General features: G+C 37.2%; 4 protein-coding genes across 7 annotated transcripts; 2 read left to right on the forward strand and 2 right to left on the reverse strand.

The window, feature by feature from the left end:
* Positions 1 to 1110: 1110 nt before the first annotated feature.
* Positions 1111 to 18679, reverse strand: LOC129887971 (homeobox-leucine zipper protein ANTHOCYANINLESS 2-like). Its single transcript, XM_055963234.1, has 4 exons — positions 18587 to 18679; positions 1920 to 2135; positions 1716 to 1833; positions 1111 to 1619 (listed from the first exon to the last, which is right to left on the reverse strand). The coding sequence occupies exons 2-4, from the start codon at positions 2123 to 2125 to the stop codon at positions 1362 to 1364; spliced, it is 582 nt and encodes a 193-aa protein (XP_055819209.1). The 5' UTR covers positions 2126 to 2135; positions 18587 to 18679; the 3' UTR covers positions 1111 to 1361.
* LOC129884434 (uncharacterized) lies at positions 8172 to 8681 on the forward strand. Its single transcript, XM_055958731.1, has 2 exons — positions 8172 to 8204; positions 8325 to 8681. Exons 1-2 carry the CDS (start codon positions 8172 to 8174, stop codon positions 8679 to 8681), a joined length of 390 nt encoding a protein of 129 aa, XP_055814706.1.
* LOC129884435 (uncharacterized) lies at positions 8687 to 9490 on the forward strand. The gene is made up of 2 exons (XM_055958732.1): positions 8687 to 8905; positions 9059 to 9490. Exons 1-2 carry the CDS (start codon positions 8687 to 8689, stop codon positions 9488 to 9490), a joined length of 651 nt encoding a protein of 216 aa, XP_055814707.1.
* LOC129887970 (pentatricopeptide repeat-containing protein At2g01390) lies at positions 12819 to 26302 on the reverse strand. 4 transcript variants are annotated; one of them, XM_055963231.1, is made up of 6 exons: positions 25308 to 26302; positions 22164 to 23527; positions 20831 to 20892; positions 20647 to 20754; positions 18686 to 18787; positions 12819 to 12881 (listed from the first exon to the last, which is right to left on the reverse strand). In XM_055963231.1, the coding sequence occupies exons 1-2, from the start codon at positions 26092 to 26094 to the stop codon at positions 22524 to 22526; spliced, it is 1791 nt and encodes a 596-aa protein (XP_055819206.1). In that variant the 5' UTR covers positions 26095 to 26302; the 3' UTR covers positions 12819 to 12881; positions 18686 to 18787; positions 20647 to 20754; positions 20831 to 20892; positions 22164 to 22523. The 4 variants fall into 4 exon arrangements, with proteins under 4 accessions (XP_055819206.1, XP_055819208.1, XP_055819207.1 ...); XM_055963233.1 differs by lacking the exon at positions 12819 to 12881 and adding an exon at positions 18085 to 18270 and having other exon boundaries at positions 22510 to 23527; XM_055963232.1 differs by lacking the exon at positions 12819 to 12881 and adding an exon at positions 18085 to 18270 and having other exon boundaries at positions 22304 to 23527.
* Positions 26303 to 27717: the final 1415 nt, after the last annotated feature.

A 27717-nucleotide genomic window follows, 5' to 3' on the forward strand; every position in this document is an offset into this window, starting at 1 on the left:
TCAATTAATTGAAAAATACTTTTGATCTCTTTTCTTGTAAATAAGTATTATATTTTTTAATAGAATTTTAAATCTTAAATTATTTAATTATTTATGTGTTAAAATTTTGTTTCTGATATCAGTCAATTTTATTTTTATTTTTTTAATAAAAGAACACCCACAAAAATGTCTACTCAGAGGTGTCAGCTTCCGTTTCAAGTCTTGAGGGTGTTCCTACCACTCCTTACCAAGAATATTCCATCGATTCCAAAATACTTCGTTACTTTTTGTGTTTTTGAGAATCAAACTATATAACTTTTAGTTCGGATCAACTGTCTGGATGGGTCAACATTTCGGAACCCTTAATTAAAATCCACACCAAATCGGTTGTTGATTCATGAGTCAAATTGGGCGGATCAATCGGATGAAAAAAAATTAAGAAAAAACTATCTAATTAGATATACATTCATATCATATCTACTAATTCAATATATATTTTTAAATATTTAATTTTTTTCGACTATTTATTAATTATATATCAAATTTGAAATCAAATACATTGAGATATATTGTTCCTTAAAAATAGCCTAAAATAATCCTACCCACTTAATTATCTACTTAATTTACTCCTTCACTCCAAATCAATTCACACTCTCTCTTACAACGGCAGCAGCCAAGGGCAGTAAAATAGCCCAAGCAACAAGGTTCACCAAAGTTTCAGTCTCTCGTTGGTTTGATGGAGTGAAGTTTCAGTTCGTCAATGTCATGGTCGACAGAATGCTCCTTGTTGGTTTGGTGGTGGTGGAGATAGTTTGTAGAGCGTGGTGGTGATGGTAATTGTTGTTGTTAGTAGATAGTAATGCTGGTGGTGATAATTGTGACGGTGGAGGTGGTTGATGTTAGAAGTTGGCAGCAATGCTAGTTATGATAATGGAGGTGATTAGTATTAGAAATTGATCACAGTTGTGATAGTGTTTGATAGTAGTATTGGAGGAGTTGGCGGCTGTATTAGTTGTGATGGTGAAGTTTGTTGATAGTAGAAATTGACTATAATGGTTGAATGAGGGATATACTCGAACAATCTAGGTAATCGCATGTAGGGAGGGGGTGTTCACGAAAAAATTGAGAAAATAGAACACAACAGAAAAACTGATTTAATTGGTTTTAATTTGATTCTTCTATTTGAAAGACCGACTTAATAATGGGTTTAGTTATCTTTCCGATAGAAATCGACTCAAAACGTACAAACATTATCACTATCTAACAAAAGTTGATCAACCATATTGCATGTCAACTAGAGTTCTGAAATTAAGCCCCATTGGAGATGCAGAGTCTACAACATTCACAGCCCCAATGCATTTCTTCCGGCAACAAATCCCAAATCAGAGTTTGCCACCATACAAGTCCTGGGTCCCTGTAACTTCTTTTTCCAGGGCATTCATCCTCTTCATTGCATCTTGCAGCTGGATATTTTCACTCCTTGTTCGATACTCATCAATATCTATGGCAGGAACAACAGCCTGACAACCACATCGATCGCAAATTGGATTTGCCATAGCTTCCTTCAGTGCAGTATGCTCTAGGCGAAGCTTAGCATTTTCTTCTTTCAAGGTTCCATTTTCTTCGTGTTCTGATTTCAACTGATTAAACAACATAATACACTTTAATAAATAACCACAAAAAATTCATACAAAGGAAAAAATGAATCAAGGAAAGGGAAGCATGTGATGCATTACCTTCACTTGGTTTCTTCTATTCTGGAACCAAATCTTCACTTGATTGCAATCCATGGACAGTTTGTTTGCAAGTTCTATACTTGCTTTTTGATCAGGATGGGGATTTTCTCTGAAGAAACTGCAACCAAAGAGACAAACAAACCAAAAATTGGAATCAAAATTAGCAAATTAAGAAGTACAAAAGAGATTGGAAATGATACTCACGCTTGCAGCTCTTGAAGTTGGTTGGGATTACGCCTACTGTATTTCCTCTTTAATGATCCACCACGCAGAGAATCCAGTTCATCAGATGCAACACCATCTATGTTGTCACTAATAGGTCTGCTCTTGTTTTGATCCTCTCCAGGTCCCTCTATTACAACATTCTTCAAACCTTCTCCTCTCTCAACCATATCATTGTGGCCTTCCATCTTTTGATTTCTGCACCAATTCAAGATGAATCAATTCAACTGAATATTACACTTAAACTTAAAAACACCAAGACTCAAAAGCATTTTTATTATAACAGTTAAGCATATGGAAAGAAATTGCATATGGTGTGTTATTTCTCCTAAGATTTTAACCTTGATTTTAGATAACTTCCACCAACTTCATTGACCGCTAAATTACACCTAACTAGACACTACTAAAAAAGGTCAAAATTAACCTCCAAACCAACTTCAAAGTGGAGGTCGATATTGTACTGATTGGTTTTAAAGCAATTTCTTTTAGAAAATACCGACCTTGGGAGGTCAATAGCTTAAATTACACAATTATAAAATGCACCATCCGAATCTAACCCTCATCTTTACCATGATAGGATACAGTCTTACCACTAGACCATTGGTGCTTATTGATTTAAGCCTTTGAGTATTTTTTATTTATACTCTTGAAAATATTAGTATTATTTTTTTGAGAAACAGTTAAGACATACTTTGGGCCATAGATGGAGTGACCAGTTGTAGCTGAGAAGTGGTAATAGTTATCATTTTGGTGTACGGACTACAAGTCAGTAATCTTGAATCTACAGAACCACTTCATTTCTACTACTATTACTACCATAAAGCCTACAAAAATCATCAATATAGAAACCAGAGTAGTCCTCTTGTCACAATTAAGAAAGGACAAACTCAATTCACCATTAACCCGTGTGAAAACACAACTATTTTATATTTTCTCATTGATTCAATCAAAATATGTATAAGAATAGCTACTAAACATTTTTCAGTGAGAAATTTCAATGGGAAAATAGTGATTTTTTAGTAGTGAATTGATCTAAGATGAGTTTAAACGAAAAAAGTAATAAAAATTCTTCTAGTGAATTTATAATTTAATATGGAGTTCGAGTAATTATCATTGTTGGTGGTGTCACAAGACGTAAATTTAGTTGAGGTGGGGAGACAAGGGAAGAAAAGGGAAGATTTTGCAAAGATTTAAGTGGTGACTAGTTTTTCACTGCCACCTTAGTGTATCTCATTCAGTCAGTGTGGATTATTAATAGCCAAAAAGGTGAAAAAACACTGAACACAAGGACTTTGTTTCTGATATTTCAAGTCGTTGCAGCATACATTGTTTTGAGAAAGCCAAGCCCTAGAAAGAAAAAGGCTCCCAGGCACAGTTCCCAATACCCTTTCTCTCTCCTACTTTCTACGAGAGAGAAGCCCACCACTCCCACTGGAATCAACCTTTTCTTTCATGAGATAGGCGAGATCTGTGGAGGTTGGGTGGCTATGGAGGAGGAAACAGAGTTGAAAAATCATATGAAATGGGCGAGGATCCTGGTTGCAAACAATGGTAGCAAAATTCCAAAAGAGGTGGCTGTGTCACGGAACGGCATAAAATTCTACTTCCAAATCTGGCCGGAATGCTCGACAAGATTTGAAATTGTGCCAGAAAACGATAAGGGGAAAGAAGACGCATTTTACCCACTCCAGCGGTTTAACCAAAGGATATTAGGGGAGAGGATATGTGATGATGATAGCGAATCTGTTATACCCGCACTTTTGTACATTGGAACATGTTTTTTTTCTAAAAGATTGTCATCTGATCCATGTTATCTATGAAGTTCTATGTGAGTAGCGATGGTTGGAAATAGGTTTAGAGGGATTTGGAAGGAGTTGGAGGCCAAATAATGAGTCGTGTTAATCGACCTACTTGCGTAAGCTACCGACTTGGATGTCTTACATAATTAAGCTACTTGAGTATACGTCGAGCTTAAGTAGCAAGGATTACATAGGTTCTTAAAGTGAGACGAGATTACAAACCCACGAAAGAGGAAAAAGGAGGTGATGCACCTACTTGGACCAAGTAGGTGACGCACCTACTTGGGTGGACCCCACCCCACCACATGGCAGCCATGGGATGGATGCATGGATGAGGTGGCCAAATAAGCGTTGGACACGTGTCACTCTCTAAGGAAGGGTATATATACATATATGGATGACTAAGCTTTCATTTCATCTTCTACACTTAGCCAAATTTAGAGAAAATCCTTGAGAGAAAGAGAAGAGAGCTACGGCTAGGGTTCTAACAAGGTAAGCCCTCCAATTTTGCTCCGTAAATTAATTATCTAAGGTATTCTTCGATCACGTGAAGGTGTTTAACAACGTAAATTACTTGTTGGGGCAGCAAGAAGGTCCAACGAAAAGTCCATCAACTTTCAGCCACATTGAGGAGCTCTCGAGGTCGATTTTCAACAAGGTAGGGTTCTTCCTTTCAAATTGAAGTTGATGATGTTGTAACGGAGTAGTCCACTTTGTATTAAGTGGGGTCGGAGGTAAGAAAATCACGTGGGTATTGTTGACGTGATAAACGAGCAGAATTGGAGGCGTTATAGTTCGATTAAAGTTTGGTTGTTGTTGTCGTTATTATAGTATTGTATTTGAAGGTACTCGTGTATGTTGAGGGGTTGAAAACATGGCTATGGATGAGTACACGTGCTGCTGGTTGCAGCCACGTTATATTCCTTTCCATGTGATTGCGATTTTACGAAATAAAGATTGAAAAACCGTATTTTAATGCCGTAGTTTTGAGTGGGCTGTTTGGAACGTGTATTGAGTATTATTGAAGTAGTGTTATTGTATATGGATGCTGTTGTTGTTGTGGTTGTTGCGGCTGTACTATTCAGAGGTTAATTGGAAGTTCGGATAGAGCAAGTTATAGGGGAGGTGCTGCCCGATTTCCGTTAACTTCTTAACTAATCGACATACTAGTCGAGAAGTATGAACAAGTCGAAGTCTATTCATAATAGTGTTACCTTTGTATTAAATAGGTTAAAGGAGTAACGAAGCAGGCTTGGATACGGTTAATCTGTAGCAAGTATGTAAAGCTATCCCTCTTTTCTTTTGGCATGTCTTAGATCTAAGTGATATATGATATGAGTTTGGAGGTAATTCCATTCATAAGCTTCGAGTATGATTCATGACTCTTATTCACTTCTGAATGTTAAGACTCTTAAAGTAGTTAAGCTGCTACCCTTGAGCCTTCTATATGTTAAATAGGAATTGGATGTATAAGCTCCTATTCCTAAGGACTCTAAGATAACAAATGTCTCTGATTCCATAAGTTGTTTAGCGTTATCTTGATACATGTCTATAGTTCCTAAGGCTCTATTTGATATGACCCCTAATGACATTTAGAGGGTACTTGAGACGATTACTACCCTAATCTTCAAATGATGGTTCACTTGACTATTTTATTGAGTCTTAGATGATGATTTAATTTGCATATAATTACTCACTACTCTGCTCGTGCATACTGTTAATACATCGTTCACCGAGTCCCATAATGGGCCGGCTATATTATCGTGCACAGCTTCACTACCTCTTCACCGAGTCCCGAGCCGGGTATGATATATGTATACGATGATATGATATGATGACATGATGATGTGATGATGGCACCGAGTCCCATAATGGGCCGGGTACGGTATAAATATACACTACTCTCTTCACCAAGTCCCTCACTAAAGGGTCGGGTACGGTATGTATATATATATGCATATGATGACATAATGATATATTTGTAACACCGAGTCCCGCAACGGGCCGGGTATGGTATGTGATGATGATACACATGACTCCATTTTATAAGATGTAAGTACAGTGATTTATTAATTGTTATACTTGTCCTCTGCATCCCTATGTCAGCTGTAATCTCCTTATGATGTTTTATGCTTTACATACTCAGTACATATATCGTACTGACCCCCCTCTTTTCGGGGGGCTGCGTTTCATGCCCGCAGGTATAGACACGCGTGTTGGGGATCCGCCAGCTTAGGATTTCCATTCAGCAATTCGAAAAGTGCTTGGTTGTACCGGAGCCTGGCTTGTTGGTATTGATCTTTTGGATGTATACATTTATTCATTCAGGGGTACGACGAGGGCCCTATCTCATCATCTGTTACTATTGCTATTCCTAGAGGTATGTAGACATGTGTGTGGGTTGTGTATAGATGTGGCCCAGTTGTGCTAGTACGACTTATGTTTCGGGGCGTTCCCACTCACAATGGCAGCCTTGTCGGCTTGCGTATATGTATATGTTATATGGCGGAACGTTCCTACAGGTAACGACAGCCTTGTTGGCCTACATACTATGTTATCTTTGATGTTGTAACTCCTCAGGAGACAGGTGTGTTAATATCTAAATATGGGACATTTTCGAGATAACATTCTATTTCCTTAAGTCCCGTATCATGTTATGTTATGAAATGAGAATAGATAACCAAGGTGTATACAAGTGTCCAGTTCGGCACTAGTCATGGCCCACGGGGTTGGGTCGTGACAGAATCCCGCCAACTAAGGGATTATCCAATCTTTCAGCACGTTGCCCTAGCAAATAAAGTCACACATTCAGCTCGTGAGGGGCACGTGTGTCACTTAAAGGAAATCTCAAAGGAGGGCTATACGTCTGAGCTAAAAATTCACAGGTTTGGTGCATAGCCCCAGATGTGGCGGCCCAAGTTATTACTAATAATTTTCAAGGGGAAATAGGAGGTATGTTGGCAGCCTAGGCTCTTCTGATTGTGCCGAGGAAATAACAGTGCAAATAGTCATACAGGGCGACTCACAAGTCACTGAGAACAATTCAATGTTCGTGAGGATGGTGAGAAAAATTCAAGAGTGGGGGGTGTAGAGATAAGGGGGAGGAACATCCTGACCATTACATGATGCAATTCTAACTAGTATCATGGAATGTAAGGGGTTTAAATAGCAGGGATAAAAGGAGGGTAGTCAAGAACATTATGGGGGGATTGGAAAGCTGATATTATTTGTCTACAAGAAACTAAATTAGAGGGGGATATCACAAGATTGATAATGCAACTATTGGGGTTGTGGGGTGTGGGGGGGGGGGGGTTGAGATGGATTAAAATGGCAAGTTTGGAGGCAAGTGAAACTAGAGGAGTGACAATGATGCTATGGGATAGTAGAATTTGGAAGGGGAAATACTAGAGATAGGTGCATACACTCTTACTTGTAAATTTGAAGCACAATTGCAGGATTTCACCTGCAATATAACAGGGGTGTATGCTCCTAACTGCTATGTGGAAAGAAGATTAGTGTGGGAGGAGATTGGCTCTATCAAAAGATTAATAGAAGGTTTCTGGGAGGTTTGTGGAGACTTTAATGTGTCCACATATGTCTCGGAGAAAAGGAGCTGTGTTAGTAGAACAAAGGGCATGAGGGAGTTCTCTGATCTGATTGAAGATATGAATTTAATTGACCTCCATCTTGAAAATGCTAATTTCACCTAGTTCAAAGGGGATAATGGGGAGATAGCCTCAAGAATTGACAGGATATTGGTGTCTCAAGAATGGGATGACTCTTTCAGCAATCAGAAACAAATTGCTCTCCAAAGAATAATGTCAGACCATTCTCAAATTGCAATTCAAGGAGCTTCCTGGAAGAAGAACAAGAGTTATTTCAAGTTTGAGAATTAGTAGCTTGGCACTGAAGGTTTCATTGATAGAGTGAAGGTATGGTGGAGTTCGATTACAAGGGGAAACCTGGTTATGTCCTAGCTTCCAAATTAAAAGCCTTGAAACATAAACTGAAAGAATGGAGTAGAAGTGAGCATGGAAACCTAGATCAACAAAGGAAGAATCTGCTAGAGAAGTTGGCTACTCTGGACAACATTGCTATAGCCAGAGGCTTAACAGAAGAAGAATCAATGGAGAAGGCATCCTGAATCATGAACTTTGAGCAGCTAATCAAGAATGAAGAGCTCTCATGGAGACAAAGATCTAGATCCCTGTGGTTGAAAGAAGAGGATAAGAATACCAAATTCTTCCACAAGATGGCTAATGCACACAAGAGATATAACAACATTGACCAACTTCTTGTTCAAGGGAACCTAATCAGAGATCAAGAAAGGATATAAGGGAAAATAGTGGAATTTTACCAAAACTTGTACTCAGAGAATGTTCGATAGACACCTGCCAGCAACTTCACAAATTGCCCAAGTCTGAAAGTGGAGAAAATGGAAGATTTAGAAAGGGAATTTGAAGAGGAGGTACTGAAATGTCTAAAGCAGTGTGCAATTGATAAAGCACCTGGTCCAGATGGGTTTACAATGGGGTTCTAAATCGAATGTTGGGAAGTGGTAAAAAATGATATCATGAAAACCTTCCAGAATTTCTATGAGGAAGGAAGGTTTGAAAGAAGTTTCAATGCTACCATCATAGCTCTTATTCCAAAGAAGAAAGGTGCTAGAGAATTAAGGGACTTCAGAATTACCTTCAGCCTGATAGGTAGTATCTACAAGCTATTCTCCAAAGTGCTTACCGAAAGACTGAAAAGAGTGATGGCTAAGCTTGTGGACTCACAACAACTGGCATTCATCAAAGGAAGGCAAATTATGGATGCTGCCCTCATAGCAAATGAAGTCATAGACTCCAGGCTGAACTTGAAGAAACCAGTAATCCTATGCAAATTAGACATTGAGAAAGCATATGATCATGTCAATTGGGGCTTTCTATGGATCTGCTAGAGAAGATGGGATTTGGTCACAAATGGAATCAGTGGATTAAATTTTGCATTTCAACAGTGAACTTCTCTATACTTATTAATGGTTCACCAACAGGTTACTTTAATTCACAGAGGGGCCAAAGACAAGGTGATCCTCTATCACTCTTTTTGTTCCTCTTAGTCATGGAGGGACTGAACAACATGATTAAGACAGCAAACAGGGAAGGCTTGTTAAGAGGATTTAAGGTTGCTAGCGCTGGAAGGGATAGCTTGAACATAACTCACCTTTAATATGCAGATGACACACTTATACTCTGTGATGCTGAAGAAGAGCATCTCAAAATACTGAGACTGATCTTGGTAATATTTGAAGGAATGTCAAGTTTACATGTTAAATAGGGGAAAAGCTTCCTATACCCAGTTAATGAAGTGCCAAACATGGAAATCTTAAAGACAATCTTAGGGTGTGAAGTGGGTGCTCTACCAACTATCTACCTTAGATTGCCTTTGGGGGCCAAGTCTAAGTCTATGGAAATCTGGAATGGGGTGATTGCAAAATGTGAGAAGATGTTAGCAAGGTGGAAGTCCCAATATCTCTCATTGGGTGGAAGATTGACTTTGATGAACTCTCTGCTTGATGCACTTCCAACATATATGATGTCATTATTTCCTATCCCACCAGGAATCATCAATAGGTTGGATAGCATCACGAGGAAATTTCTATGGCAAGGGAACAAAGACAGGAAAGGTTACAACCTAATCAAATGGAAGGCAGTGATCAATGAGGAGATTTGGGGGATTGGGGATCGAGAATCTGAAGAATCAGAGTAAAGCTTTAAGAATGAAATGGCTATGGAAATATTCAAATGAAAATCAGAGTCTACGGGGAAGAGTCATCAAAGCTAAATATGAGGAGAATGATAACTGGAAGACAAAGGAGGTCACTACTCCTTATGGTGTTAGCTTATGGAAATCTATCAAAATTTTGTGGAATGAATTTAAAGTTAACACCATAATAAAAGTGGCAGATGGAGTTAAAACTGTCTTCTGGAAAATGATTGGCATGAAGCAGGCAACATGGAGACACTATTCCCAGATATTTATAACTTAGTTCTACATCAACAGAGCACAATAGCAGAATTGTGGACACCTCAAGGGTGGAATTTTGTGTTCAGGACACACCTCAATGATTGGGAAACACCAAGAGTAACAGAATTCTTCAGCACCATCGACCAATTCTGTGGTTTGAACGCTGGACAAGACATCCTCCAGTGGCAGCGAAATAGTAACGGGACTTTTAAAGTAAATGCAGCCTATAGGAAGATGAACCAACCAAACCAGCAGATACTCTAATGGCCTTGGAAATACATATGGAAAGCCAAAATCCCACATAAAGTAGCTTGCTTTGTTTGGTTATTGGCTAAGGAAGTTGTGCTGACACAAGATAACTTGATGAAGAGGGGGATCCCCTTATGTTCCAGATGTTTTTTCTGTGGGGAAACTGCAGAAACAGTGGTCCATCTATTTATACATTGCAAGGTCACAAGTCAACTGAGGAGATTATTCCTAAGTCTCAAAAACATATCTTGGTCCATGCCAGGGAAAATCACAGAAGCATTACATAGTTGGGAAGAAGCAGGAGTACATGCTAAGACGGGAACAGCTGGAGAATTGTACCTGCAGCTATATGGTGGACAATATGGAAGGAGAGGAACCTTTAGAGTTTTTGAGAATATGGAGAATACTATACAGCAAGTCAAAATGAATTGTATTTTGACTTTATGTTTTTGGTGTTACCAGATATACACTCTAATGCTGTCTCTATCATTGATGTCTTAGACTCATTATAGGGATAGGGCAGTAGCTTTTTGAGATCTTTTGTAAATATGGTTTCAGTACAACCCATGTACTGTGTTACAAAAATAGAAACAGTTACCTATGTCAAAAAAGGGGAGACAGATAATGGTGGATGCTGTAGTGATAGCAAATGAGCTAGTGGACTCAAGAGTGAAATGCAAACAGCTAGGAATACTATGTAAACTGGACATTCAGAAAGCATACAATCATCTGAATTGGAATTATCTAGTGTTCATGTTACAGAAGATGGGCTTTGGATCTAAATGGACTAGGTGGATCAAACTATGCATAAGTACAGCCAGATTTTCAGTCCTGATTAATATAAGTCCAACTGGTTTTTTCCCTTCTCAAGGGGGACTGAGGCAGGGGGGTCCACTTTCACCTTTCTTGTTCATCCTAGCAATGGAGGGGATGAGTAATTTATTCAACACAGCAAAGGTTAAGAATTGGATCAGAGGTTTTCAAGTGCAGAAGGCAGACATGAACTTAGAAATCACTCATCTCCAGTATGCAGATGACACCTTAGTTTTTTGTGAAGCAGTGAAGGAACAATTTCTGATTCTAAGGGCCATCTTCATAATTTTTGAAGTTGTTTAAGGACTGCCCATCAACTGGGGGAAAAGCTACCTACATCTACCCTATTAATGAAGTGGAACAAATTGAAGAATTGGCTCTCACATTGGGGGGGACAAGTAGGGGAGCTACCCACAATTTATTTGGGTATGCCTCTAGGTGCTAAAAGTAAATCAAAGAGCATTTGGAGTGGTGTGATAGAGAAGTGTGACAGAAAATATAGCTAATTGGTAGAGCCCATACTTATCCAGGGGAGTGGGGGGAGGGGGGGAGGGGGAGTAAAACTTTGATCAACAGTGCGATGCCCTACGAACATATATGATGTCTGTTTCTGTTTTTCCAATACCAGCCAGTGTGTGATCAAAAGAATTGAGGTTATACAAAGAGCTTTCTTTTGAGCTAAGAGGAAGTATCATCTTGTCAAATGGGAAGAAATGTTCATAAGCAAGAAGATGGGGGTGGGTATCAAAAACCTGAAGTGTCAGAACCAAAGCCTAATGATGAGTTTGCATCTGCTGAGAACTTGCTGTGGAAAGAGGTCATTGCTGCAAAATATGGAATGGGGGATAAGTGGATGACACCAGAAGTGTCATCCCCATATGGGTCTAGTGTATGGAGATCCATCAGGGACTTCGGGATTTGGTGCTAGAATGATCATGCTGCAGCGTGGGAAATGGTAGAAAGGTGACTTTCTGGAAGGACAGATGGTGTGGCCAGTTTTCACTGAGCCAAAGATTTCCTGACCTCTACAACCTCTGTCAAATGCAACAAGCAACTGTAGCAGAACTATGGGCTGGACAGGGTTGGAACTTACATTTCAGGAGAAACTTGAATTATTGGGAGATGTGTAGAATAGCAGAGTTCAATGTTACCTTTGATCAATTCAATGATCTATATGGGGAAGAAGACTCACTGGTATGGGGAGTGGAGAGCAAGGGGTGCTTCACAGTTAATCCAGCTTACAGTAACCTCAATACAGCCGGCATTGAGGAAGTAGAATGGCCTTGGAAGATGATTTGGAAAACCAAGATATGCTATAAAGTAAACTGCTTTACATGGATGATGGCTAAAGAGGCAATTTTGACACATGAGAACCTGAACAAAAGAGGTTTTCACTTGTGTTCCAGGTATTTTTTGTGTGAAGAACAAGAAGAGACAGTCAAACCATCTCTTTTTACACTGCAAGTGGACAGACCAGCTGTGGCAGATGTTCACCATCATGAGAAAGATCATCTGGGTGAAACCAGGGAGGATCAAAGAGGTTTTGAAGTGCTGCAAATGCAGGAAGAAAGGAGGAGAGATGGAAGATTGTCCCATCTTGTATATGGTGGACGGTTTGGCTAAAGAAGAATCAGAGATGTTTTGTAGGAAAACAGAGCAGCATTCAGAGATTTAAGTTTAATTGTTTAGCTCTGTACTATTTTTAGTGTAAACATGTAGTCTTAGATATCTCACAATCAATTGGTACTAGTATAGATTGGCTGTAAGTTAATAGAATCAGGAGACAATCTAATTAGAACACTTTTTGGCGGGGAACTACACTTTTGTGGCAGTATACCTATGGATATGTAGAGCAGTGTTTTGGACGGTGAAAGTCGACAACGGTCTGCCTCGCCTCGCGGCGAGACGCTCGCTTTTTGTATTGAGGCGCCAATAAATACCAAAAACTTAAAATATTTAATTGCATATATAAATATCCAAAATTTCGATAGAAGAAGAAGAAACGTACCTGCTGAGCAGCTGATGTCTCGAAGACTCGAACTAAAAAAGAAAGAAGAACTGAAGAAGAGTTCTGCAAAGGAGAGAAGAGAGACACCAAATAAACCCTAATATTGCCTTTTAATTATTAAATCAGTTCTTTTTTATAAAATAAAAAAAGGCGTGCCTTTGTCGCCTCGCCGCGTCACCACTCACATTTTTGATCTCGCCTCGCCTCGCAGGGAATAGGCGACAAGGCCTCACCTCTCTCCAAAGGCGATATGGTGCTCTCCTTTCAAAACACTGATATAGAGTAATTGTTACCTTTTTCAAAAAAAAAATAATCGAACATCGAATAAGTTTATGAAGAGATACAACACTTCTTTATCGAAACATTCTATATTCTCAAGTCTTAAAAATCACTATTTATTGTTATATTGGATGTTCCCCGAAGTGACCTCATATCAATAATTAAATATTTAACAAAATTCAACGATCTAACAATAGCTACATTGATAACTTCATGAGATCTATAATATCAGCAAAATGTCACAAACCAAGCAAAAACTAGAGGAAACAACCCTTTTAACCAATCTTTTCTCTTTTTTCCCCTGCTATATTGAGATGGTGACTCAAAAATTATGTAGACATGGAAAAAATCATCATTTTCACTTGATAATACTCATTTCCTAGATTTAAAAAGGGGCTTTAATATTTGAAGATGAATAAAAAAAAGCCTCAGACTTTTTGGACCTTCCAAATCTAGACATACATACCCCACTCCCACCCCCTACACCCCAACCAAATGCTAATGTTTGGGATCCATAAAAAAGTACACAGAGTAATTAATTTAATGAGTTCATAAATACCATGCAAAATAGGAATAAAGAAAAAAGAAACGGGAATCACGATACGACATTTCGTTGAGTAGTTGGAGAAATTGAAAAACAGACTCAAAACTATAGCGAATAGGTTAAATCAGTGAAGAAACTTTTGATAGGTAGTAAAAAAATGTGATGGGTGATAGCTATATATATAGTGTGGTTGCCTACTTGGTTACCAAAAAAGGTGTTCGAGATGTCAGGACGAAATGTGATTTTTTGAAGTCAAATATATTTGAGTGAAACAATTTATTGTTTTAGATGCCTAAACAAACAAGTGTTTTATTTTTAGATAATAATTATACCTAGGGCAAAGGCCAGTAATGGGACTGGAAATGTAAAGCTTACATTCTCAATTGTTTATAATTCATATTTTATTTCTCTTATTTACAAAACAACAACATACAGTGGAATCCCACAGGTGGGGTAAATAGATTCCCCACAAGGATTTGAACCCACAACAATAATTATTTGGAAGTGAAAAATAATTATTTTTATTGTTGTATATGTCCATTTGGAATTGAAAATGTAAATTTGATATCTTCTTCCCTTATTATTATTATTTAAAAATCAAACACTTGTTTGTTTGGCCGTCTAAAACATAAAATTGTTTTCACTCAAATATATTTGACTTCAAATAATCACATGTCATCCTGACATCTCGAACATCTTTTTTGTAAGCAACCACTCTATATCTATATTTACCACCCATCACATTTTTTTACTACCATTCTAAAGTTTCTTCACTGATTTAACCTATTCGTTGTAGTCTTCAGTCTGTTTTTCAATTTCTCCAACTACTCAATGAAACATGGTATTGTATCATTGTAAGTAAACTATTAATCTGCTAATTAATTCCTTTTTCTTTTTTCATTATTCCTATTTTGCACGGTATTTATGAACTCATTAAATTAATTACTTTATGTGTACTTTTTTTACTAATCCCAAACATTAGCATTTGGTTGGGGATGGGGTATGTATGTCTAGATTTTGCAGGTCCAAAAAGTCTGAGGCTTTTTTATTCATCTTCAAATATTAAAGCCCCTTTTTAAATCTAGGGAATGAGTATTATCAAATGAAAAGGATGATTTTTTTCCATGTCTACATAATTTTTGAGTCACGATCTCAATATAACAAGGGAAAAAAGAGAAGATTGATTAAAAGGGTTGTTTCCTCTATTTTTTAGTTGGTTTGTGACATTTTACTGATATAATAGATCTCATGAAGTTATCAATGTAGCTTTTGTTATGAGGTCACTTCGGGGAACATCCAATAAAACAATAAATAGTGATTTCTAAGACTTGAGAATATGGAATGTTTCAATAAAAAGTGTTGTATCTCTTCATAAACTTATTCGATGTTTGAATTTATTTATTTTTTGAAAAAGTTAACAATTACTCTATATCAGTGTTTTGAAAGGCGAGCACCATATCGCCTTTGGCGAGAGGCGAGGCCTTGTCGCCTATTCCTTGCGAGGCAAAGCGAGATCAAAAAGGCGACAAAAATGCGAGTGGCGACGCGGCGAGGCGACAAAAGCATGCCTTTTTTTTTATAAAAAAGAACTAATTTAATAATTAAAAGGCAATATTAAGGTTTATTTGGTGTCTCTCTTCTCTCCTTCGTGACAAGCAGACGACTCTCTTCTCTCCTTCGCGGAACTCTTTTTCAGTTCTTCTTTCTTTCTTAGTTCGAGTCTTCGAGACATCAGCTGCTCAGCAGGTACGTTTCTTCTTCTTCTTCTTCTTTTTCTATCGAGATTTTTGGATATTTATATATGCAATTAAATATTTTAAGTTTTTGATATTTATTAGCGCCTCAATCCAAAAAGGCGAGCACCTCGCCGCGAGGCTAGGCAGACCCTTGTCGACTTTCACCGTCCAAAACACTGCTCTATATATCCATAGGTATACTGCCACAAAAGTGTAGTTCCCCACCAAAATAGATTGCCCCCTGATTCTATTAACTTACAGCCAATCTATACTAGTACCAATAGACTCTGAGCTATCTAAGACTACATGTTTACACCAAAAATAGTACAGAGCTAAACAATTAAACTTAAATCTCTGAATGCTGCTCTTTTTTACTACAAAACATCTTTGATTCTTCTTTAGCCAAACCGTCCACCATATACAAGATGGGACAATCTTCCATCTCTCCTCCTTTCTTCCTACATTTCCAGCACTTCAAAACCTCTTGATCCTCCCTGGTTTCACCCAGATGATCTTTCTTATGATGGTGAACATCTACCACAGCTGGTCTGTCCGCTTACAGTGTAAGAAGAGATGGTTTGACTGTCTCTTCTTGTTCTTCACACAAAAAACACCTAGAACACAAGTGAAAACCTCTTTTGTTCAGGTTCTCATGTGTCAAAATTGTCTCTTTAGCCAGCAGCCATGTAAAGAAATTTACTTTATAGCATATCTTGGTTGGGGTGTAGGGAGTGGGGGTGGGGTATGTATGTCTAGATTTTGTAGGTCCAAAAAGTCTGAGGCTTTTTTATTCATTTTCAAATGTTAAGCCCCCTTTTTAAATCTAGGGAATGGGTATTATCAAATGAAAAGGGTGATTTTTTTCCATGTCTACATAATTTTTGGGACAGAATCTCAGTATAGCAGGGGAAAAAAGAGAAAAGATTGGTTAAAAGGGTTGTTTCCTCTAGTTTTTGGTTGGATTGTGACGTTTTGCTGGAATTATAGATCTCACGAAGTTATCAATGTAGCTTTTGTTAGATCGTTAAATTTTGTTAAATATTTAATTAGAGATATATAAGGTTACTTCAGGGAACATCCAATAAAACAATAAATAATGATTTTTACGACTTGAGAATATGGAATGTTTCGATAAAGAAGTGTTGTATCTCTTCACAAAACTTATTCGATGTTCGAAATTATTTTTTTTAGAAAGTTAACAATTACTCTATATATCCACATGTATACTACCACAAGTGTAGTTCCCCACCAAAAAGTGTTGTAATCACATTGTCCCTTGATTCTATTAACTTACAACCTATCTATACTAGCACCAATTGATTCTAAGCTATCTAAGATAATAATGGAACTAGCTAACCTATCCATTTAGCATGCTATCGTTAAAACATTATTGGTCAAAGCTTAACGAAAAATCAAAATTGTCCATTTTAAATTTCAGGTGTCATATAATTTATTATTTTACATAAATACATAATATTTATCTGTCTAGAAAATGCATATGAATGTTCTTGTTAAATGTGAAATAGCTTCAACTAAAATTGTTTCAACTTTTTGAAGACATGAAATAAATCAATCTTTTGATTTTACCCTGAAAAGTGAGAATTAACTATTGTGAGAAATGATAAGTTGATAATAAATTAACGAACTAAGTAGATTATCCTTGTGGCTTTTGAACATTTGATACTATTCTCTTTTTTAAAAAAATAAATATAATACTACCAAATCCTGAAAAAACCCTAGAAGTTGTAGTATAAGAGCCACTAAGATTATTAAAGTCTGAATCTACTATACACTGTTCGAAACAAAAGACATAAAGTAAACATAAAAATAAAAAGAGTTGTGTTGCGGATCAGCTTGGAAGCTCACCACAATATCTCCTCAAGCTAGAAACAAACTCAGACAACACCTGCTTAATATGTTGACTCGGAAATCCGGTCTTATGATGTTGATTTCCTCCTTATCCTTTGATTATTTATTTTTACAGTTGAAGCTATTATCCATTTAGTATGGAAGTAAGTGTTTTCAGGCAGCAATCAAACCTCGCCACTACTTCAAGGTGAGTCGGCCTATGATACTTACCGGGTAAGTGTTGTTTATGTACTCATACTACACTTGTTATTAGTTCCCTTTTTGGGTGCAGGTTCAGATCCGAGCATGACCCTAGTTCACTTCCCTCAAAGGTCACCTATTTCGATAGGTTTAATCAAGATTGAGTCTGACAACTCTCTCTATGTCCAACACGGTCTTGGTGACACCATGTTTCTTTTAGACTATGTCGATGAGCACATCGTCACTGGCAACAACCTTGTTAGTGTGAATCGGGGTTATAAACTCTGCCCTAGCCACTTATTTTTCGAGGGGCCTCATTCTTTTTAGCAATAATAGATTATAGGTGTTTAAATAAAAAAATTGAGTAGTATTTGTAGAAAAAGTAAACTTTTCATATGAAAGAAATTTTTTTTTAGAAGTTTGACATATATGGAGAATTATGTCTCAACAAAGATAAAATGGATCGGTCATATTATCAATTGAAAAAGAATTATTAGAAGAAATCGATTATAAAAAAAAATTATTAACAACTTTGCATCTCAAGAAACTAGAAAAACAGACATTATAAAAAAAAAATATACTACTATTTTTTCTTAAAAGTTTAAAGCCTCCATTCGATTTTGGCTTTAGGCCACTAATGTGCTAGAGCTGCCCCTACCTCTGAGTATATATTGTACCTTGGCCAAAACCCCATTAGTTGGTCCTCAAGGAAACATAAGAGTGTAAATCCCTCTTTCATAGAGGCTAGGCATAGAGTTATGGCTAATGCTCTTGATGGGTTTCTCTGGGTGCACAATCTACTGAGTGAGTTGCATCTTCCACCAAGGGTGGTCCTGACAATTTACTGTGACAACATTAATTAGTGTCACCTTCTAAAGAAAGAATCCTATCTTTCAAGGTCTCATGAAACATGTTAAGGTGGACTTCCGCTTTGTGTGCAAGCATGGAGAACAGAACAATGTTCATGGTGCTGATCAACTAGTTGATACTCTCACCAAAGCATTAGCTAAGTTGATGTTTGACTTCGCTAATGAAAGCTCAAATAAACAACATCTAGCTTCATAGGGACTTGGTTTCATGAAAGCTCTACAGATTGGTTTTTGTTATATTTCTTCAAGTGAATCCCCAGGCTTAATAGATTAAAGTGTATGCAAGCAAACCTGGCTCCTGCAGCTTCAACAGGAGCATGATGCCTCAGGAGCAAAATAACCACAGTACGATTGCATAGAAAAGGCTTGCAGTCCACTTAGGTTGCTCACCTTCATCTTTCCGAGGGTAAAACTGGAACAAATCTTGCATTGTTTCTTCCTCAGCAAGAATGTTGGGGAAAACCCGAACAGCACCAAAGATCAAAGCTCTTACTGCAAGCAAAAAATTATTCTTTGTAAATCTGATTTGCTCCTAATAGCAGACTCAAAAATACACATGACAAGCTTGATGAGCATGATTTGAACACCCCGACTCAGGACCACCCCGACCCCGTCTTGACTTAGGTACGAAACCTTGACTCACGATCAAACCGCAACTGGGGTCTCTAACCTCAACACAAGATCTGAACATCAGCTCGACCCCAATTCGGGACTTGAATTCCGATACAGACCCCGGCCTAACCTGGACTCGAATATCAACTCAGACCCCAACCCCAGCCTAACTTGAGACTCGAGACCCGATTCTTGACACCAACTCAGGGTTCGACCTAACCTCATCTCGAAAGCCGACCCTCAGCCTTGCCCCGACTCGAGATCTGATCCCAACTCAAAACTCACTCAGGAGACGAATTGAGACCCAACAGCCAACTTTGAGTAGGGGCCCAACCCCAATAAGGACTCGGGACCTTACCCTGGCCTCGATCCGGGACTCAACCTATTTTTTCTTTTTCTTAAATTTCGTTTGTTGCTAAATATGTTATATTTAATTAATTAAAATTAGCATCTTAAAAATTTGTGGTCGTAGAAGTAGATAAATTTATAAAATATTATAATATGTACTCTCTTTGTACCAATTTATATAACATACTTTTCTTTATAGTCAGTCCCGAAAAGAATGACGCATTTTTATATTTAGTGACAATTTAACTTTAAAATGCTCATTTTAACCTTAACAAGATTATTTATAGCCATACATTTATTTGTGACTTATTTTAGACCACAAGTTTTAAGTCTTTTTTTCTCTTCAAAACTCAATGCCTAGTCAAACTACATTACGTAAATTGAAACAGAGGGGATGATATTTAATTATTTATGAAGATTTGTTTGTGGATATTTGGGTATGAATATTTATTGATATATCTAAAAGGAAACAATAAAAGTTGAGTCAAATTGGATGGGTTGGGTTATGACCATCATTCAGACCATCTTGACCCAGCCTATCTTAGCCCAAATAAGCTTTGGGCAAGGTTGGGCATTTACCCATCTATTGGTTTAGACCGTCTTAACCCGCCCAACTTCAGTCCAAACCACCCATTTGCCACCCCTAAGTATGGGGTGGTTCCCAATGCTTGTGGTGGCTGGAATGGGAGCAGGATCATGTCTCAGAAGTTGATGATAGTGATTATGTGATAATAATGGATAGAGTAATGATGAAAAGTCTATATATAAGTGAGCAATGATTTGATGATTTTAATTCCGTACAACATTTAAATAATTCATACCTATTAAGAACAAACTAGGGATTATATCAAAGGAAAAAAAAACATTTAATAAATTTAATGTAAGTGATACAGATTCAGACTTTCCTCAATTAGAAATAAACAGGATCTTAATCAAAGATTCTTTAGTCTTTACATTCTGAGTTAGGTTGCCTTCTAACCAGATAAAAGATTGACAGGTTGAAAAACACAATACTTTATGCACTATGGATTAAGGGTTTCACTTTACAAGTAGTAAAAGGCCTTAATTCTTCTCTATATGCTCTATTTGATCTTCAAGCATTGTTGGGAGCTTTCAGAAGCAAATTTTATAGGCAAAGCACTTCAAGGTTACAATTCATATGCACTAATACTAGAAAAATATGTAGAAATTGCAACTCTGAGATGATGCCAAAAGTTCAAGACAGTTTTCTCACTCAAAACAAACTTTGGCGATTTCAATTTTCCCTATCCCGCTACTTTGTCAATCGATTTGATGTAATAAAGATCAGGGTTGCCTAGCATAAAATACACATGTAAAAATAAAAACTCAAGATTTAACATACACAAATCAGATGCATATCAGAACATTACCTTTAGCCATTCGAATGTATATGAAGATTGGTAATCATTTCTCACATGGCTTTCTTCCTAGAACTGTATCTCTAATCCTTTCTTCCACGGTCGGTGATATTGCACAAGCTTCAATCACCATGTTGATCTCAGGTTAAACTTTCTTGCCAAATATTATTAATGGTGACTGAAGGTCAATGATTACCTCTTTAATAACTTGCAGTTATAATCCACGAGAGCATATGCTTCTGATGCCACTTCAAATACCTATATGCCATTCATTCTCCATCAGAACTAATACACGACTTCCACTCCGATATATATAGTTTTCGTCATGAAACCAAGGATCATTATTAGTATAGCTTATAGGCAATCTTAAATGAATTTGACATATGTGAATTCTCATTGCAAAACAATTCAAGATAAGCTTAAAACTAAGGTGTGATACAAGGAGAATTCCGAGGAGAGGTAATACAACCATCTCCTTAGAGTAGGAATCACTTAACCATTGTCAGTTCAAACTGATGGTGAAGCATTCTAAAGTACTCTTTCTGTTCCTTTTTAGTCGTCATGTATACTAAAAATACTTGTTCCAAAATAGTTGTCAATTTAAAAAATCACGAGATAATTGATTAATTTTTCCAACTTTGCCCTTAGTATTAACTATTCTAGAATTAAGAGGCACATAAATAGATAAAGATTAAAGAATTAATAAGGGATATATTAGTCAAACTACACTCCTAATTAATTCTTTCTTAAGGATTGTGCAAAACCTTATCATGACAACTAAAAAGGAACGGAGGGAGTACTTGCTACACACCAGTCTTCCATCAACAGATAATGAAACGCAAGTGGCCTTCAAATCTGTAATTTTAAATAAAGCATCACTTTCACTAAAAGAACTATAAGTTGGAATAGGCTCAACTCAGGTTTGATACCAACCAAGTTGTCAATCAGTGTGGAGTACAATGGCCACAAAGGACATATTCATTTGCATTTGGGTGTAAAAGCAGGTGAATGGAGAAGGGATCTCAGATAAAGAAAGGGAATAAATAAAAGGAAAAAAGAGACCCTCTCAGATGAAGAAAAGGGGAAAAGATTGGAAAGTGAAGAGGAATTAATCATGTGAAGAAATGGGATCGAGGTTACCCCAGATGACTCTTTGAAGAAATCATGTAATAGTTCTACTTGCTCCAAAGAACCAATGCTTTGAAGAAATCAGACCCATGGCAGAAGCATAGGTTTAAGAAGAGCTTAGAATGTCATACCAGCAGATTAGTCTAGTCTGCATTACAAATGACCAGAAGTCTTTCCCTTTAGTTAGGCACATAGCTTGGGCAATATAAGAAGGTCCGAACTCCAAAATATGGTTTTCTAAATGAAAGGGAAGAAACTGTTTTCCCTGTATATGGTTTTCAAGATGAACAATGAAGAGAAAGTTTAGTGATCAATGTCCAGCTGTTCACATTTATTTCCATCATATTTCTAAATGTGGAACTTTATAGGCATCATTCAAGAAGTAGACTTAGGAAATAAACCTCTTTAAGCCATAATGTTGCAGGAAAATAATCAAGCTGTCAAGGCCCATTTGACCAATCATTCCAGCTGCTACAGCTTCTAAAGATAAGCTAAACTTGTGAAAGAGAGAACATTTTAATATGATCCAGTACGAGATTACCCATCCCCCACTTTGTTTCAGTATGTGGGATTCCATAAGCTATATGTCTTCTGCATGCTTTCTTGAGCATACCCGATTTCTGTAAATTCGAACACATGATACACAGCACAAGCTACTTCTGTAAATCTAGTACAAATTCAAGCAACATACAAACAGCTAATTTGTACTACAAATACTCCAATCAATCATGAAAAGTGTCCAGATACCCATATCTAGCATCTCAACTGTCAAAATTTCCAGCAAAAAGAAGATCACACACTGTTTCCTCCATTGACATTTCCCTACAGCAGCTTTCAGATTCAAATCTCTTCTTTTCTTTCCTATAAGATTGTAATTTATCAAATACGCCATTTCTTTCAAGACCATTCAATAGGACACAATAAGTACTTAATGCCATATTTATCCCTTGCTTTCTCATGGTTTCGAATATTTCAAGCCCTTTATCGGCATTCCCATAGGTGAAGTGGGTGTTTATTAAAGCAGTATATACAGCAATACTCTTCTGCTGATCAGGTAAGATGCTAAATAACTTTTCAGCAGCAGCAGGCTCTCGAGCGGAGCCAAGCCGATGTATCAGAAGAGCAGTTAGTTCTGACCCTAATGACAGGCCTGCCCCAACCATTGCTTCAACAATATCTACAACCCTTGAAAATGAATTTGTTCTAATAAGTTCGCCCACCATGGTGAGATACGTAATTCTTTCAATGGTTATGCCCAATTTCACACTGACTTCAAAGGCAAAAAAAGCACCATTTACTCTACCGCAGTTACAGTTTACCTCCACTACAGTTGAGACTATTCCAGGATCCAATTTGAGACGTTTATTCATCAAGCTATCTAGTAGGTAATCAACAGCAAGAAGACTTTTTTTTTTCAACAAGTACAAAATCATCCTATCATCCAAAGTAAAGCAACTACTTTCAGCAATTCCATCTGATTCATCAATCTGATCTTGGTTGAATTTTTGTAAGGACAGATGACGGTTAACATCCCTAAGTAGCCGATCACTCATCCCGGCCATCTTCAATGTGTGGACAGCCTCTTGATAGACAGAATAACGCAGAACAAGAAAATTCTCCTTCATGTAGTGAAGAATTTTCATCATTGCTAGTGTTTCCCCAGCTTTGCAGCATTTTTCCACTAAAATATTGCATGTCGCTTTATCTGGTTGGACCCCTGCATCTTGCATTTTACTGAAAATCTCGAGAACTCCATCAAATTTTCCTGAAAACCAATTATGGTCATAAACAGATGAGACTCTTAATAGCTAAGGAATCATAATATAGTTGTCAAGAATTCAAAGTGACAATGGTCTAACAATTCAAGATCATAATCTCTTAATTTTATAGATAGCAAAGAGAACTTAGACTGTCAAATTATTACCTTTTTGTTATTCAATTTTTGGCAAAGTTTTCTATAAGTCAAAAATGTTGAAGCTTCCTTTTCAAGTATTGACATTATATGGTCTTTAAAATTGCATTCAAGCATAGTATAATACAAGGCTATGGTTTTCCAGACAATTTATACAAATAGAATGGTGTTATATGAAGGAAGCATTATCTATAGACAATTTAATGTTAGGAAGTGAAAAAGATACATAAACCACATCAAGGAAGAGTTTTCTTTTCATTTTTTTCTGGGTTGGAATTGTAATCAGCTTCCTTTAGACAAAAGTAAAAGTAAAAAACAAACAGGAAAGAAAGTTGTCACCATCAGTTGAAATCATCAAACACTTTGATTAGAAAAATGGGTTGACCAACATCCCCATCAAACAATGTCAATATGTTATATCCGACTAGTTTGAAGTGACAACTCTTTTACCAAGGAAGAACTAGGTGTTTGTGTTAATTCCTAGGCACAGATAAAGGTCTTTTATAAGATACAGCATATTTTAGAAAGTCAAAAATGCCTGACAAGAAAATCTTAGCACTCCTTCATATGAAAAAACAGTCTGCAGAGGGCCCACTTACTTTCACATTTGAACAATAAAAAAAAAAGCAAAATCAGATGTCTGCAAACATATTTTGTTGGATTGGTTTGACTTTCTCAACTGATGGTGCTTTGGATGATGTAATTAGCTTCTTGTCCATTATAAGACAGTCCTGAACTAATTTCTACATATACTTTCGAGTGTAGAAATGTTCCTTAGATTTTATCTTATCTCCAAGTCTACAACGTAGTGACAAGGCTCTTAGCCTCTTCAGCAGCAACTAATACTACATGGAAAACACTCATTCTGATACCAGTGTCTCTCTTTGTTGTCTGTCACTCTTAAACAAGGATAACCTAAGCACCACTCTCCTAACAGCAGCACGCATCCCACGACCAAGAAGTAGTAAAGATAATACAAGAAATACACAGACCAATTAAATTCTTCCTAGAGAAACTCACAAAAGAAAGCTATATCACTGATTGCATATCACCGCTACTAAGCAGCACGCATCCTCCAACCAAGAAGTGGTAAAGATAATACAAGAAATACACATACCAATAAAATTCCTTCCTAGAGAAACTCACAAAAGAAAGCTATGTCACTGATTGCATATCGTCAATACTCAAGTTGCAGATGTCTTGCAAAACACTACCTAACGTCTCTGTTCACAACACAGGTCCAAACTGGGATCAGTTCCCCACTCCCTCTAGTTCAAGGAGGATATTAGAATAGCTTTAGAATATATTAGATGGATCCTTCATGAGTTCATATACCTCTGATGTACCCATAGACAAGTCCATGTACTTAGGCTTTACAGAATTTAGAACATAGAAAACCAACTATTCACAACTAATGGAAATGTTGGATAAGCTTAATTATGCACAAGTTTGATGAACACTTTTTTTAAAGATGTCGTCTTCCCAAGAAGCGATCAACACAACTTTATTAACTACCATAAGCATTCTGGACGTAAGAAGGAAAAATTTTGAGCTAGTTCCTCCTAAAGTACACTACTTGAGCCAGTTAAAAGTTCCCAACTATAATAAAAAGGAACAAGCAAATCACTCTCACCAGAACTAGCAAGATGCTCCATAAGGACAGTGTATGTGTGGCAGTTGGGAGAACAACCAGATTGAAGCATCTCCTTGTATATCTTGGCTCCTTCCTTAACTCGATTATGATCAAACAAACCTTTCATGTATGCGGTGTAGCAAACAACATTAGGAACACATCCTTTATCTTTCATATCTTGCCACAATTTAATCGACTCATTAATGTCCCCATGGTGGGAAAGCCAGTGAAGAAGGGATGTATAGGTCACTGCATCTATCTTGATTCCTTTGTCTTGCATCTGCTGAAAGATATAGTTCATGGATGAAATCCTCCCAGCTTCCCCAAATATATCCAACATAGTGGTGTAGGTAAATTGGTCATGCTTAAAGCCTTTCAGTTTAGAGGCCCAACTGAAAAACAACCAGGCTTTCTCCATAGGAGGATGGGTCTTGAGAAGTTGATTGACTGTGTAAGAATCCCATTTTATGTGAAGTTTCATCAACTGGTCCTGAGCGGAATCCCAAGTTGAAACTCTCAGTATATGTGATACTCTTGTAATTGTATCCCTCATAAAAACTTTAGGGAGATCGATGTCTTTCTTCGGAACAGACTTGGTCGGGAGTCGATTAACTTGTCGACCAGGTCTCCTCTGTTTGGATTGCGTAAAGGAATGTACATGGTTAATTATACTTGTTCTAAACCAACAACAGCTCTTGAGAGGAAAACCTGGAAAAGGCTGAAGCTTTTTGGAGAATCGATGGGAAAACATAGCTCTGGAATACCCATAACAACAGGAAAGGAACATAGCTCCTTAATTATTCACAGAGTAGCAAACCAGTTGTTGTTGTATAGAGAAAGTAAAGAAAACCCATAACAACAAAATGCCCAATTGGTGGGATTTGGGTAAGATGGTGTCTGCGTAGCTGTATCCCTATTTGTTTCCGATAGACCCATATCTAATGATTTGATTCCCCATTCAAAATTATATAAGTTTCTTATCCTTAGAATTGACACTTTACCTCTTCGGAGAGAGCTAAAAAGGACGGTAGATCTACAGTTGAAACGACCAGAAACATATAGGCCGGAACTCTTTGATTTTGCTTTGTTTTCCGTGAAGATTTAACAAAATATGTTTTTTAATTCTTAGTTTTTAACCAAATGAGATTAAATTAAACTAGTCTAGATTAGAGTAATTAAAAAATTTAGGAATATATTAATATTTGGAAAAATCTTTACTCTCTTTTGAAATTTTCCTCCTCATTATATTTTTAATCTTTCTTCTTTCTCTACTTTCTCTTTAGATTTCTCTCTCCATCGTCATTTTTTTCTTCTCTTTCTCTCTTCTTCTATTTTCTTCTTCCTCTTTTTTATGGTCTTTGTTGCCGTCGTTATTATCGTCGACGTTCATCAATTTTCATTGCACTTTTTGTTTTCTTTTTGATTCTTATTTTTACAACATGTACTTTGCAACATGTTAACAATATGTTGCAACAAATTGTATTTTGCAATAGATGTCTCATCTGTTACAATATATATCTATGTATTGCAACAAATAGGACACCCGTTAATATATGACTTAGATGTTGCAATAACTTTAGCAATTGTGATATGAAGAAGGATAGTTATGGCGGCAAAAAAAATGTGAATATTGGTGGTAACAGTAAAGGTGGAGGTGGTGGTTGTTGTGATGGCGACAGTGGATGAGAAGGAAATGGGTATGGTGGTGGTGGTGAAAGATGAGGAGGTGGTGGTGATGGGGGAAGAATTGGTGGTGGTGGAGGTGGTGACGACGACGAAGATGGAGGTGGTAGTTATTGTGGCGGCGACGATGGATAAGAAGGAGGTGACAATGATGGTGGTGGAGGAGAAAATGGTGGTGGTGGAAGAAGAGAAGGTGGTGGTGGTGGAAGACGAGAATGTGGTGGTGATGGAGGAAAAAGGGGAAGAATTGATGGTGGTGGAGGTGGTGATGACGGCAGAAGGGGAGGGAATGGGCGCAGCAGAAGGATAGGGTGGGAAGGGGGAGGGGGGAGGGGTGGATGGGAAAGATAGAGCTTTTGTGTAAATAATAAAAGTTAAGAGTTTTAAAATTAGTGTCATTAGAACTAATCTTAAAATTATCACATTTACTCAATAATTAAGACTTGAATCACTTTTTCTTAATTTTGAAACTCTTTTGTCACTCTTAATTAAAATTCCCTTGTTTTCCTTTAGCTACAGCTGATAAAAGGGCCCATCGGCCAAACGAATTCTCCCATCAGCCAAAAGTTTTTTGTTTTTTTTGTTATGGGGTGTGGATGCTTGGTACTTACTATTGGAATCTATTTAAATTCGAATTTATGTCAGAAAGTCGTACATAAAGGTAAAGACTTCCTAACAAAAGCAATTTCATATTCATACAAATTGAAGCCCGAAATTTTTTATTAAA

This window comes from Solanum dulcamara, chromosome 4 (genome assembly GCF_947179165.1).
Source record: "Solanum dulcamara chromosome 4, daSolDulc1.2, whole genome shotgun sequence".
NCBI classification, from domain to species: Eukaryota; Viridiplantae; Streptophyta; class Magnoliopsida; order Solanales; family Solanaceae; genus Solanum; species Solanum dulcamara.